This window comes from Eublepharis macularius, chromosome 12, assembly GCF_028583425.1.
Source record: "Eublepharis macularius isolate TG4126 chromosome 12, MPM_Emac_v1.0, whole genome shotgun sequence".
NCBI lineage: Eukaryota > Metazoa > Chordata > Lepidosauria > Squamata > Eublepharidae > Eublepharis > Eublepharis macularius.
Genome location: NC_072801.1, coordinates 20,620,796 through 20,635,814, shown reverse-complemented (window position 1 = coordinate 20,635,814; position 15,019 = coordinate 20,620,796). Strand labels below are relative to the sequence as shown.

At 44.1% G+C, this 15,019-nt stretch overlaps 1 protein-coding gene across 1 annotated transcript in view; it reads right to left on the bottom strand.

The window, feature by feature from the left end:
• VWA3A (von Willebrand factor A domain containing 3A) overlaps nucleotides 1-15,019 on the bottom strand; it is a 46,163-nt gene that overhangs the window by 12,941 nt on the left and 18,203 nt on the right. Inside the window, exons 10-22 of the mRNA XM_054993673.1 lie at nucleotides 14,753-14,861; nucleotides 12,816-12,881; nucleotides 11,601-11,726; nucleotides 10,387-10,525; nucleotides 9,369-9,472; nucleotides 8,400-8,480; nucleotides 7,503-7,597; nucleotides 6,906-7,025; nucleotides 6,689-6,763; nucleotides 4,373-4,517; nucleotides 3,916-4,111; nucleotides 2,464-2,534; nucleotides 1,714-1,872 (exon numbers count right to left, since the gene is read on the bottom strand). Coding sequence (XP_054849648.1) covers nucleotides 1,714-1,872; nucleotides 2,464-2,534; nucleotides 3,916-4,111; nucleotides 4,373-4,517; nucleotides 6,689-6,763; nucleotides 6,906-7,025; nucleotides 7,503-7,597; nucleotides 8,400-8,480; nucleotides 9,369-9,472; nucleotides 10,387-10,525; nucleotides 11,601-11,726; nucleotides 12,816-12,881; nucleotides 14,753-14,861 — 1,486 coding nt within the window. The remainder of the gene's footprint in view (nucleotides 1-1,713; nucleotides 1,873-2,463; nucleotides 2,535-3,915; nucleotides 4,112-4,372; nucleotides 4,518-6,688; nucleotides 6,764-6,905; nucleotides 7,026-7,502; nucleotides 7,598-8,399; nucleotides 8,481-9,368; nucleotides 9,473-10,386; nucleotides 10,526-11,600; nucleotides 11,727-12,815; nucleotides 12,882-14,752; nucleotides 14,862-15,019) is intronic.

Here is a 15,019-nt window from a genome sequence, read left to right as displayed (position 1 = left end):
GGGAAATGTGTCATTCCACTGGACTTTTGTAATTAATTTCAACAAGCATTATATTGGCCCTTTTAATGAGATACGCAATTTTCATAACAAGCTCAGATATCATATAAGACATATATTTTGTAGTACAAATAAAACCTCAAATCCCGCAGTTCTTATAAGGTGATTAGTCTATGAGTTATCTTATGTTACAAGTAATATTGTGGTGGAATGGGTCTTTATAACTTGGCAAGTAGTTACAGGTGGGCTACCAAGTACAGTCACATTTTCTAGTTCTCTGATAATAATCGTATTACACAGTTGTGGTTAGAGTTTAAGCACAATCTCTCCTTAACATGGGTCGAATCCACATTCACCCATTACCCGCATGTTTATCGGATATCTTCCGTTTGCCTCCAATCCGCGATTTTTTCCTCTTCGTTCACATTCCTGCTTCCAATCCGTCTTTCTCGCACGTCCCTCCGGTCACACGGCTGCTCGAAAACCGCTTTTTTGGGCGGGACCTTTTCTTCCCACCCATTTTTTAAAATTTTTTTGAGCGTACTTTTCCGTTATTTCGATCTTGCCTTATAAAGAAACATCATTGAAGATAATGATGCCTCTCTTTCCCCCACTGACAGTACTGATGGCTCTCTCCCGTTTCTTTTTTGGAAATTTGGAAGCATGTGGGAAGCTTTCGTGGGCATTTCCTATGCAGGACAGTTCAGTGTTTGAATTTTACTGAAGTTTCACTTCCTTGGAGTGTCATTATGTTCCCAATAGTCACTGGCCGAATCCGCATTCACCCCACACCTGCATTTTCCGCTTTTGCGGGCGGGAACAAATCTTCCCGACCTTTTAAAAATTTTTTTATTGTTTTAAAATTACTTTTCCGTTATTTTTTTTTTGCTCGAAACTTTGGTATAACGATATGATATATAGATAACGATGTCTTGTCTCTCTGATGCATTGATGGAGACCCAACAGTGTGCCCACATGTCTCATGCCCCATTTTCCTTGTGTGAGGTTATAGAACATCATCCCTGACAGTTTTCGAGGAAATGTAAAATGTCATTGGGGACCGATTATAACTTGGGGGAAACATGGAGGAGTGATGGAGGTCCTGCTCTGTGTTTTCTTTATTTCGAATGATTGATTCACCGTAATTTCGATATTACAGTAATATAAAATTAAAAAAAAAAACAGTTAAAAAGGAAGTTTTGCGAGTCCGTTCTGAGGATGGATTCACCCCAAAATGATTTTTCAAACTACCAGATTTGATTCAGAAACAGCATAATCAATAAATCCAATGCTATGAGGTCAAAAACAGTCTTTTGCAGACTATGGAGCACTTGCAAGTTGAATCAGCCAATAGGAACTCTCGGAACGGCCGGAGAGACAGGAAGGGGGGTGGTTTTTAAAAAAACCACGTAAATTGCGCATTGGCCTGTTCACGGCCACTGTGAAACTCCCGTTGAAAACCTGTAACCACATATTCAGGAGAAATGCGAATGAAATGCATCTGTTTAATGAGGTAATGTGACCGGCACTTGGGATTGCGTGGGGAATGCGGGGAACATGCGACTTAAAATGAGTAATGTGGATTCGACCATGGATTTTCTCATCTAGAAAAATAAATTATCATATTCTTGCAAAGCATTTAAAAGCACACGTATACAAACCTGCAAAATTGTCTGAAGAGTAAACTTAAAGTGTAGCTATCAAATTGAATCGTACCATTCTGGCGAGAGTAAGGGCTGTCGGTTTGGGAAATGGTAACTTCTGTGGTTTGCGTTTCTTCCTTCCCTCTAACATGGCTACATCTTCCCCAGGAATCAAATGACCAGCCAGTTGATTTCCAGATCGTTGCTTTAAGGATTTCACTAGCAAAGCACACTGAAATTAAAGAGTTGAGCTACAACTTCAGTCATGAACAAATTCAGTGACAATTTTACATCGCCTTATTAATTGCTTTCATGTGGAAGCTACTTATGTAGATCAGGAGTCCTCAATCTTGTTGTATCTATAGGTGCTTTTGAAATTCTGAGAAAGAGTAGTGGGTGTCAGCACAAAATGGCTGCCATGGAAGGCAGCGCAGGGCTAATCACAAAATAACTGCCATAGTGGGTGGGCCAATTACAACATGTCTGCCACTGGCATAGGGCCCTCACAAAATGGCTGCCATTGAGGGAGGGATTGGCTCTTTGCTTCAGGTTTGCTTTGGTTTTAGTGTCTAAAGAAAGCGGAAGGTTTGCTCCCTGTGTGGCCACAGGTGGGGGCTGCCTAACCTAGAGACAAAAGTAAAAATACATGTGAGATGGAAGCAAATTCAGAAACACACATTTCTGCTTCACATTGCATGTGTTTGCCACAACAAAACACTCATATTGCCACAGAAAATTTGGCTTCCAGAGGCGGCCAAACAGCTCCTGAATGAACACTCTGCTTCCATTTCTGAGAAGAAATTATGACCTCTTGAATGCCTACCTTATGGGAATAGTTGACTGCTTTCTCCATTTCGGAGAGGATGCTGCTGATGTCACCGCTTTCATAGATGCCTGCCCGCCCGAGAAAAAGCAGCAGAACGCAGTGGGGAAAAAGGGAGGCACAGCCCTTCAATGCCACTAGCAAATGAATTCAACTCACACACAGAACAATAATCAACACCCCACAAGAAAGCAGCTTGCAGATTTACTCAAGGCAACCCCAGAGATATTTTGGCCTCAATGTTATGAGGGATGTTCTGGGAATATTCATCTCTCTTTCATATAGGAACAATGGTGTGAATTTAAATAGAGAAATTATTGTGAAGAAAGAGATTTAAAACTGAGGTTTAAAATTGTACTGCTGTACACTGGTGAAAGAGTCAGTGGTGGTGCAGTGGTTAGAATGGCAAGCCACCATCAGGGAGGCCTACGTTCAAAGCTCACTCAGCAATGAAGCTCACCAGATGGACATTAAGCCAGGCTCAGTCGAACCTAATCTTATGGTTGGGTTCAAAGGACAAAATAATGTTTTTGAATTGGGGTGGGGGGTGGGGGTGGGTGGGAAGAACCATGCATGCCACCCCTGAGCACCTTGGAGAAATAACAGACTAAAAATGCAATTGGTAGAAAATCTGTTTTTAGAATTGGGGGGGGGGCATTTAAAAAACAGAAATTGATATGTATGCATATACAGAGCCGCCTTCCTTATGGCTCGCTTCTCTGCAACCCCTTTATCCAAAGTGTTTCTTCAAGGAGAGGGGGGCTATTTTTTATTATTTTTATTTTTCTTTAAAACATTTTAATGCCACCTTTCCACCCAAATAGGGTCCCCATGGTGCCAAACATCTGCACGTCAAACCAACATTTCAAATAATTTATAAAATAATTCAGTGAAAACATACAAACACGTAAATACACACAAGACTATAACCAGGGCTTTTTTTCTGGGAAAAGAGATGATGGAACTCAGTGGGTTGCCCTCGGAGAAAATGGTCACATGGCTGGTGGCCCCGCCCCCTGATCTCCAGACAGAGGGGAGTTTAGATTGCCCTCCGTGCTGCTGAGCGACGCCGAGGGCAATCTCAACTCCCCTCTGTCTGGAGATCAGGGGCGGGGCCACCAGCCATGTGACCATTTTCAAGAGGTTCCGGAACTCCGTTCCACCGCGTTCCAGCTGAAAAAAAGCCCTGACTATAACCAAGGAGGAGAACAGTTATTGAGGGAGTATGCCAAACAAAACAAAAATGTCTTCACCCACTGGAGGGAGACACCAATAGCAATATTTGGAGGGGAGGACAGAGATGTGGGAAACAGTTAAACCTTCCTTCTCCTCTGGTGCTTCAAATCAACTGCCAATGTGCTGTGTGACACATTGGGATGAAAGAGAGAACTCCCTATGGAGTAAATCCTGAGTTAGGCAGGATCAATTTTTTTTAAAAAAAGGCCATGGCACCTGTTTCTCCAAACCAGTGAAACCTGCCACTGGCAGCCTGCACAATGGTCTTGAAAGCGAGGGCTGCTTCATCAGGGCTTGCGTAGCGTGGTGGAATAACACCATCAAGGGAAGAATCAGTGGTGCTGAACAGCGAGATGTGAAGCTTTAAATCACACCCTCCACAGACCTCAAGCATGTAAGAACTGATCACGTGCTGAAAGGCAGAAAAAAAAGCGTAGGGCCAAAACTACATGCAATGTTGGAATTCTGGTTGCATTATCTGATACAAAAACCCCCAACAACCCCCCCCCCCCAAGCTGTAGATCAGAGATACAATGCTGGAGATGGTTAGATCTTCCCCTGGCATGTACCCCACATCAAGCTCTTCAGCACATGTAAAACTCGACTAGATCAGTTCTGCAACTATCATAAGCAGTTGTTGATATATCAAAGCAAATATGGGAACTGCGCTTACTGTATCTTGATCAGGAATGCCAGTAGTCAACAGATATATCCCCTGGGACTCATGTTTGTCTTTATCTTGGAAGTCCACTTCCACGGCTCTTCGAAGAGCACTCATGAGGTTCCGAGTGCCTTCACACTGCAGGGCCAGCACCCACCTAGAAGAAAAGTTTCACAGAAACTGTCAAAAATGCACTGAAGCTCTCATGTGGCTTCACAAACTTCTAGCCCTGACATGCAGCCAGCAGCCCTGATTCTAGATCCTATGATCGAGAGGAGTTAGCTGTGTTACTTTGTAGTTGCAAAATAGTAAAGAGTCCAGTAGCACCTTTAAGACTAACCACCTTTACTGTCGCATAAGCTTTCGAGAACCACAGCTCTCTTCGTCACATCCTATGAGTCACTTAAGATGCTTCTCAATAGCTGGGGGAAAGGAAAAGCAAGCGAGTACTATTCCTGTTATTACCTTTGGTGAAGCAACTTACATAGCATTAGAGAATTGGCTTTGCTGTCTCCCTGATGCCAGTCCCTTATCTTCAGCCTTCCCTCCTGCACTGTTTTCCCAACACGAAATTACCCAAGGGCAGGGGTCATTTTGTAGAAAAAGAGCTGGAGGAACTTATTAGCATAATTCATTAGCATATGCCATGCCCCTTGACATCACCAGAAGTGTGTCATTAGCATAACTGATTTGCATATGCCACACCCCCTGACATCACCTATCCTGGCTGTTTTGGTCCCAATCTTGGACATTCAGGTCTGAAATTGGGCCCAAAATGGCAAAAAGGGGCTGAAAATGGCTGAAAAGGGGCCCAAAATGGTCAGGATCAGGCTGCTGCCAAGTGGGAGAGTGATCCACCACCTGTCAGAGGCCCAATCCGGGCCGTTTCGGCCCCAATCCAGGCTGAAACGGGTCCAAAATGGCCGAGAGTCAAGTAGGCTGGGCTACCTGTCATGTAACCTCTTTGGGGAACTGCCGGAACTGCGTTCCTGCATGTTCCCCCTCGAAATGAGCCCTGCCCAAGGGGCCTGCTCCTATTTGCCCCTGAATGTCCATCCCCTGATGGGTCAAATACTGCCCTTGGAGCCGTTTTAGGTCTGGAAAAGGGCATGGGATGGGGTGGGGGGAGCAGAAGCCTCTTTCCCCCACACACCATGACCTTGATCTAAATCAGGGCCCCACATGCTTGGGTAAATACATTTCCAATACAGAACTCACAGCTGACATGTTGACTGTCAGGGGACCAAATCCAACCTGCCAAAAATTACAGTGTTGTTGTTTGGCCCTCAGATTACATTTTGAACCACAAACTCCAATTGAGGGTGCCTAAACAGTGGGCTCCTTCAGTAGGGACTGGCAACTGGAGGGAGGATTGGGGGTGGAGACATAGGGGGCATGTGACTTTGGCTGTGTTGATATGTCACTTCAGGGAAAAACCAGGCAGTGACACAGGGTAGCTCTAGGAATTGCCAGAAGCTATGATGCTTCTGCTGGAAACTATGGTATGGAAACCATAGATCTTCCAGAGATTCCTAGAACCGTGTCACTCCTGGGTTTTCCTTGGATGTGATGTACTGATGATGCCAACATTGCCCTTTTCCCCTCTCCTGCTGCAGTTCATAGAGGTAGCAAGCAACTAGGGCTGTGGCAGAAATACAGGGAAGCAGCCCTATCTTCTAGGCAGCCACTGTAACGCACCTTCCTCAATGGGCTCAGAAAGCTTCTCTGCCCTAAGCATAGACCTTCCTGGAAGGATCAAACTCTCCCTTGGAATCACAGAATTGAGCAAAGATGCCACCCTTGATGCATGATCTTCTACCTCTTTGAGATGCTTTGTCAGATAGCTCTACAAGTCCCCTGAATCAGCTGTTCAACACTTTGGGACATTACCTTAAGCAAAGTTTTGTTTGCTGGAAGCAGCTACAAGTAATTATATCCTGATTCCTTCATGCAAAATTGTATTTTTTGGTAGCTCCTGGAAATTTGGACCTCCTTTCCAGGGCACAAGCGTGGACATTCTGACAACTTCCCTGGTCAGGACACCAAAGAGTAAAGAACAAACTGACCCCATGCTGGGATCCTGACTCTTAATGACCCCCGTTCCTTGTTCCTGGCACCAAGCATGATGATTGGCAGTCGGATCCCAGGCCTAGCATGCAAATGCAGGAAGTGGAGCTCTCTTGCGGCCTCTGTTGACTTGCAACTGGGCACCATCCAAAGATGTTGCTCATTTGAACGTAAGTAAACAGAAAATACTAAACCAGGGCTTTAAGCCATGAGATCTTACTTAGGAACGAGAGGGACAAAATTAAAAGTAGGTTTACCTACCTCCAGGCATTCTCTAAGTTGTCTGGGTGGGAAGGAACCATTTCTGGTTGCCAGGGCTTAATATCTTTTCCAAAACTGCAAGAAACATGGAACAGGAAAAGAGAACAACAAATGGAAGCACGACCTGAAGAGGCCACCATTGGAGGCTGCTTGGCATTGATCCCAAAAAAGTAGGAGCTAATGTTTAAGAACATAAACATTGCCTGGTTTTACTTACGCTATAATATTGAAGACATCCTTGCTTGAGATCTGCTCCTCCAGGACAAGCCTCAGGGAATGTTGGATATGAATGATGTACATGGAACTTGTTGCCGAGATATCAATAAGGAGAACGACCCTACAGGAGAAACGGCAGCATTGAACCGCCATTTTTTCTTTCCTCATTTGCTATATTTTTACTGGGGTTTTTTGCCGCATTTTGTACTCAGTTTAGTTGTTTTAATTACCCATTTTTATTCTTCTGCTTTGGTTTTGACGGCGTTGCTGGGCTCTGAGTCGCTGATCCTGTTGTCAGTTTTTATTTTGTGATTTAAAAAAAAATGCTGTTGGCATTGAAATCCTGGCAAATAATGGGTGCTTACAAATATTTATTTGGGAGGGATCCTCCTACCTTTTCAATATCCCGGAAGCAAACTCTGCCTTATTTTGCTTCAACATAGTCTTCTCTCCATTCCCAGGGCAAACTGATTGCACGAGTTCTCAGCAGAAAGTGACCACGCTCAGCACCAATTGGCTGGAACCCAGTGATGTCACTAACACCCCTCTTCCCAGAAGCACGTTCTCAACAATTTGCAAAGAATGAAGGTTCATTCACCTCCTTTCGCAAACGGTTCCCCACAGCCTTCTGCTCCTGACGGACAGCCATTCAATGCGTCTCTCGTACTTCCTCACCGCCCTGCTCAGCTGTTTCTGAGAGCAAAACACAAGCATAGCTGAGACCATATGCAGACAAACCTTTTTCAGCTGTTCTCACACCCAGCGGGCTCTACTCCAATAGTGAGTCCCCTTTCTTGGGCTCTTCTGTTGAAAGGAAAGCCCCCACCCCCAGAGCATCGCTTGAGGAGAGAGCCAGCCAGATGTGTCTTCGGCCAGACGCTAGAAGCAACACTTCCTTCCCCCTGGACATTGTTCTGCAAGGTCTTTGGTGCTTCGCTTCTGACTTACATGTGTTCATAACAAGTCCCTTGAGACTTGGGGGTGGGAGTCCAAATATTATGAACCTGGCGAACAGCTGTTCATCTTTGCTGTTTTTCATTGTTTTGCCCAGCGTTTTGGTCAAAGGAGGCTGCTACCCACACAAACAGGCTCCGTGTGGCAATACTGAAGCGCCTTTCTGGCCTTGCTACCCCTGCATGCTAATACTGTGGCTGCTCAATGCTAGGACAATAATAATCCAGGCCAGCAGCAACAGCTGTCATCCTAGGGAAACTGCTGAGGCCCCATCTCGGCACAGGGTCCACTGCTGAACCCTGAAATGGCCCCCCTCCCCTGCTACTTCTCCTTGCCACTGTCGGTTACCTCATACTTTCCTTCTGGGTCGAAGAGTAGATCGGGCACAGAAACAAATTAAAGGGGTGGTGAGTGGAAAGTTGGTGAGACTGCTCAGGAAGGTGGAGACCTCTGAGGGCATCTCCTCCAAGGGCCTCCGGAAAACAGCGACTAGCCTTGGCTTGCACAGATATAAGGAGGGTCTCCATTTCCTTTAACTCACCTGGTAGTCATACAATATTGGTGGATCCACGTGGACGTTTTTAATGGTCCCATCGTGCCATTCAAACTGCATCATCGCTTTCTGAAAGGTGGAGGGAGAAAAACTTACAGTTAAGGCATACCAATGTGGGTAGCCATGTTGGGATGCAGAGCAGCAAGATTTGAATTCAATAGCACTGGTATCTGAGGAAGAGCTTTGACTCTTGAAAGCTTATACCCTGGAAATCTTGTTGGACTTTTAAGGTGCTGCTGGACTTGAATCTGGAGATTAATGGCGTGTTTCTTAAATTTTTGATATAGCAGCAATGACCATGTACTAGCCTTGCTAACAGTCACAATGTATTTACTAATACAATACATAAACTCAGTACACAGTAAAATGCATGTACAATGAACAATTATCAATACAATTAACAATACAATTAATTCTACACTTCACATGTGGAAAACCATTCATGGACAGTATAGAAGCTTCTGAAGCCTCTGATCCGCCAGCATCTCCCTGCCTCCAATATCAGTCCAAATGCGGAACACAAAGAGGATGTATGGACTGGTCGGGGGCTGCCCCTCTTTCCTCTCTCTGCCTTCCTGAATTCAAGTGAACGACTGATAATGGGGAAAAGATAATGTTGGAGAGTGAAAGGGGAGCACCTTCAGATCCAGGTATTCCCAGCAGTTCCATTCCAGTCCTTGCCATTCAATTCTTATTACTAACAAGCGGGAGACCTATGGGGACTTGCAGGGAAAGGAGATAGGATTCCTTCTACTGCTCCCCACTTCCTCCCTTCTTGCCCTGGGCCCCTGCCTCAGGGCTCCAGGTTATACATTTCCACAACCCTCCCATCCCTGGCAGCTTGGGTCCTCTCAACAGACACATGAAGAGTGGGAGAGAGGAATGGCTTGCTTAGAAAAATGTGTACACGCCCAAGCGAGTTGTGAAAAAAAGCGATTCATCAGTCTTTTCACTCACTTCGTGCAAAGTTGAGGATACTGTTTTCTGAAGAATAGGGACAAACTCTTCCACAGGGGAAAATGCATTTGGTGCCAAAACTTGGTATAGGCTCAACTTCTTGGCTATTACAAAAACAAGAAAGCAGATTGGTCAACTGTTTCCATTGGATCCCAGGCTAGGGTCTCCCCCGCACTGAACGGCCTGCCCAGAGTCTGGATGGGAGACCGCCCCCCACTTATTCCTCCTTAAAGTTCCATAGCAAGGTGAAATATTATAGGGAGGGGGTCTCAGATGCTTCGCTGATGAGTCAGGGACCATAGACTTCACCACTATGCTGCCTTACATATTATCTCTTGCTTTAAATATATACTCCTATATACTACCTGTGCTTCATGTTGTCTAATGTCAGTCCTAGAACTGATTATATTCTGTTTCAGCATTTCTTCAACTCTGTATTGGATCCCTGATAATGTTATGTTTTTGTAAACTTTTAAAAAAAATTTTAAATTTTCATATACAAAAAGGAACAAACATTATCTATAAGAACGCTCAGCTCTTGTGAGGGGTCTCAGATGCTTCGCTGATGAGTCAGGGACCATAGACTTCACCACTATGTTGCCTTACATATTATCTCTTGCTTTAAATATATACTCCTATATACTACCTGTGCTTCATGTTGTCTAATGTCAGTCCTAGAACTGATTATATTCTGTTTCAGCATTTCTTCAACTCTGTATTGGATCCTTGATAATGTTATGTCTTTGTAAACTTTAAAATTTTTTTTTAAATTTTCATATACAAAAAGGAACAAACATTATCTATAAGAACGCTCTTCCATATGGTACAATATTAGGTTTAACTGAGTTTATTTACCCTATGGCATTATTTATGGAAATGTTCTTGATACTGATTGTACTAATTTTACACTACGTAATCTACCTTGTGAAAAAGGCAGAGTATAAATGAGATAAATAAATAAAAAAGCATTGTGCAAAATTGGTTTTATTCCTCACAAAACCGCTCTGGCTGATCTTACCTTTCAACCCATTGGTTTTTAACCATTCTGCCGAAGATTTGGCCAGGAAATCTGGGATTTGTATCACAAGAGGTCCTTCATGGTTTGGTGGCTTTGGCAGCAAGCAGGCTGGAGAAAGTGGCACAATTTCTGTAGAGCTCTAAACATATATTTAAAATTAGGACCACCTGAGCCAGTGGGGGATTAAAAAAAAACAGGTCCTGTCTGCAAAAAGGATCCTGTACAGACAGAAGAGGTGCAAAACATAGAAATTAAAACAATCAAGGAGTTATAACACCTTCCCTTATAATGCCCTCCCTATGATGAAAAGCTGAAGAATATGGAGCTTTTCCCTATACAAAGAGACACTTTCGACGAAAAGTGATGAATATTATACAATTAAGCACAGGTTGGGAAAACCAAATAGAGAGCTTTCAATCCTTCTCACAACATAGTAGAACGCAGACACTCAATCAAGTTGATGGACAGGAGAGACACTGTACATGATTAAGGACTTCATACTGTGCATGATTAACCTGTGGAACTCCATGCCACAGGAAAACCATTAACTTTAGATGACCTTAAAAGAAGGATTAGACCCATTCATGGTGGATAGTGGCTATTACCCATGAAGGCTAAATGGAAATTCTATTGTACTTTTAAATATCAGTTGTTATTGGAGGTGGCAATAGAGCAGGGCCGGATCCACTCCCGGTGCTGCGTGATGACGTCACTTCTGTGATGTCATCATGCAGGGCAGAGCGTGCTGCCCCGCAGTGCACTGGCGGAGGCAGCGTGTGGGGCTGGTAAGCTGCCTGCGTCATTCGCCTCCCCGCAGGACAGGGAGCAGCTGTCCGCCCCCTGTCCTGCGGGGCAGGCAAATGATGCAGGTGGCCTTGCAGCCCCCCACGCTGCCTTTTGCCTGCCCTGCAGGACGGGGCGCTCGGCAAGCTGGCCACCCCCTGTCCTGCGGGGCAGGTGAAAGGCAGCGCAGGGGGCTGGGAGGCTTCTCACGCTGCTGCCCGCGTGCCCCCAGCAGCTGGCAGCTGCTCCCAGCGCCCCCTCCCTGGTGGCGCTGGGGGCAGACTACCCCCCTGCTCCCCCTCGATCTGGCCCTGCAATAGGGGTCAGGTTCTGGTTTCTGAACCCTTTTAGGGGCAGCTAAATGGACCATCGGTCTGATCCAGCAGGGCACTTATAATCTTAGCATCAACCATAATCAATCAGGCGCTTACCTCTGGCATTAAACTAAAACAAGCGTGGCCCACCTTTCCCTTATAGATTTTATTTATGATACTGAGCAAGTCCTCGGCTCTTCTGCGCTCATGAAGAATCATGTCCAGATCACTACTGTCATAATTCTGAGGTCAAAAGGACAAAAAAAGGGATTAAAAAACCAATTAGATTTCATTTTGATCACATGCGGCTGTTATAACATTAACACATATATTAAAATTTGGATTCCCTTCGGAAGCTAGGAATATGCTATTAGGAATTTGCCTAATAAATTACCAAAGGTCGTGGAAGAGATATTTGAATATATGGGGACAGCTTAGAAGAATGGGAAAACAAACTTGCCGAATATGCTGTAATAATGAAGTTAACAGCATATTTGAAAAGAGATGGATTGTGTATTATGTAAGCAGGAGGCAAATTTAGGCAAGGTAAAAGCAGAATGAGAATTAGTCCTAAAAGAGACATTTTGAATATAAATATAAAAAGAAGTAGGTTTTTTGAGCAGAAACTTTTTTTATTATGAGATATATAACAGACTTCCCTTATGTATTTTGATATATTATCCATTTGTTAAAAGTTATATCAGCTGTGTAGAAGTGGTGAAAGTATGCAATACTGACTAGGTAGCAATGATGAAACCAATAATGTAGTTGTAAAAGAGATTTGTTATGAAATTTGTAACTTAAAAAGCTGAATATAAATGTTCCTGAATATAAGTATCATTGTATTTCATAGACAGTGTCTTAAAAATTTAATGAAGGGGGTGTTGGGGAGAAATACTTTATGTTTATATATTCTGTTCTATACAATTATTTCTGATTTATATAATTATGATGCACAATCCCTTTTTTCCTTTCTGTATCCCCATTTATTATTATTCTGTTTTTTACAATAAAAATAATTATTAAAAAACATTAGCACCATGGAACTGAGGCCCTTTTCACACTACTTACCTGCTCCCAGAACGTTGCGAAATATTGCGCAAAAACCACGGAAGATAGCATCTTCTTGTGAGAGTTTTGCACAACATCGTGCAAAATTCTCGCGAGAAGATGCTATCTTCCGCGGGTTTTGCGCGATATTTCGCAACATTCCGGGAGCAGGTAAGTAGTGTGAAAAGGGCCTGAGAGAATAAAATGAGAGTGTGTGTGATAAGCCCCCAGAGTACCAATGGACATGCAACAGACTACGACTCTTATTAATTCTAGACCTACCTCTCCTCTGGTAGAGCAGCTGTGGTAATGGCCGCCGACAGCTTCAGCGACACTTTTTAAAACTGCCTGTGTTCATTGCAACAAAGAAAATTATTGGCCACACAAGCAGGACAGCGTATAGGCTAAACCAACCCCTCATAATATTCCCATCCCACAAGAAAGAGCTCAGCTACATACAATCAGGAGGGCAGACTGTTGTGGGCCGTTTCCACACTACTTATCTTCATCTGGAACGTCGCGAAAAAAACGTAGAAGACCGCATCTTCTTGTGCAAGTTTTGCACAATGTCTCACAAAACCCGCGTGAGAAAACGCTATCTTCCGCGGTTTTTTCGCAATGTTCTGCGGCGTTCCACATGAAGGTGAGTAGTGTGGAAATGGACGTGAAGTCAGAAAAATGTAAGGACAACCCTCTCCTCTAAACTGGCCTTTGTTGCTGCTTGTCAATCTATTGATTTATTTCTAGATTTACTCAGGGCTTTTTTTCTGGGAAAAGAGGTGGTGGAACTCAGTGGGTTGCCCTCGGAGAAAACTGTCACATGGCTAGTGGCCCTGCCCCCTGATCTCCAGACAGAGGAGAGTTTAGATTGCCCTCCGTGAGGGCAATATCAACTCCCCTCTGTCTGGAGATCAGGGGGCGGGGCCACCAGCCATGTGACCATTTTTAAGAGGTTCCGGAACTCCGTTCCACCGTGTTCCTGCTGGATTTACTTCATTTATACTCCTCCTTTCTCCTCAATGGGGACTCAAAGTGGATTACATAGTTTTCCTTTCTTCCTTTTAAATGATCATAACAACAACGTTGTGTGCTAGGTTAGGCTGAGAGGGTGTCACACAGCAAGCTTTCATGGCAGAGTGGGGATTCGAACCGAGGTGTCCCAGATCCTAGTCCATCATTCTAACCACAATACCATGCTAGCTCTAGATGCCTAAATCTCATTGCCATTTATATGTATAGGAAACACACATCTCCTTCCAATGCTAAATGGTGTGTGTGTGTGAGTGTGAAGCACTTGTCACAAAAATTGTTCGAGAGATCCATGCATATAAAAGATCTACTTATCTGGACACACCGTCCAGATGCACACAGCCATGCTCATCCCAGCCCTGCTGAATTTGAATGCCTCTTTTGATACAAGCAAAGATGTGTTGCTACAACTGGCATAGAACTGCAGAATGGTTAGACAGCTGGACCAAGCCTGGGGGAGACCCAAGATCAAATCCACATTTGTCATGAACACTCACTGTATGACCCCCGGTTAGTCATCCTCTCTCAGCCTATCTTACAGGGGTTTGTAATGATAAAATGGAGGAGGAAAGATTGGTGTATACCGCCTTAAGCTCCCCAGAGGAAGACATGGACGAAGAACAAACACACTGGTATCACCTGTTGTTATAAACGCCCAGCTGTAGTTAGCTAGTTGCTGCCCTCAAATGATAGAATGCCTTCCTAACCGGCAATGAGATTCATCTATCCTGCAGCATTCCCTGCTGGATCAGACCAATGGTCCAGCATTATTTTTCTCACAGTGGCCAGGCTCCCGGGATAGCCCACAAACACGGCATAGAGGCCAAAGCCTTCCTTTGCTCTTGCCTCCTGAGGGTGACTTCCCCTGGATGTGGAGGTTCCCCCTTTAAGCCATTTTAGCTGCTAGCCATTGATGGCCCTCTCCTTCATGAATCCATCCAGTCCCTGTTTTTCAGCTTTATTGGTTTCTGCTGTCATTTGTTTTGGAGCTGTTGATCTGACAAATCAAGCAGGCTGTTTTATGATTGAATTTTAGAGGCTTGTGTGATTGCATTTGTCTTCTGTTGTACTCCACTGTATACGATGATTTCGTTTAAAACCAATACAGAAACATGGTAAATCTACTCAAAATGATAGCTAGTCAAGATCCAGGTGAATCTAGCAGTAGAAAGCATAAAAGGAAAACTTACCGGAGGCACCTGGCTGCTACACTCGTATGCAACTGTTTGGATCAGTAGTTCTCTCCCCAGCATACATTGCTGGATATAATCAGACAATATTTCAGAGGACTGATCTGGGCTGAGTCAAAACATACACATATAAACATCCATTAAGAAATAGAAAGACAGGAATGAATATAGATGTCACTGTCTTCCTCCATGCTCAACCCCGAGATACATAAAGTTAGAAATTGCAACATTCTTCTATGTAACAACAAAACAAAGGTTGAAATGAAG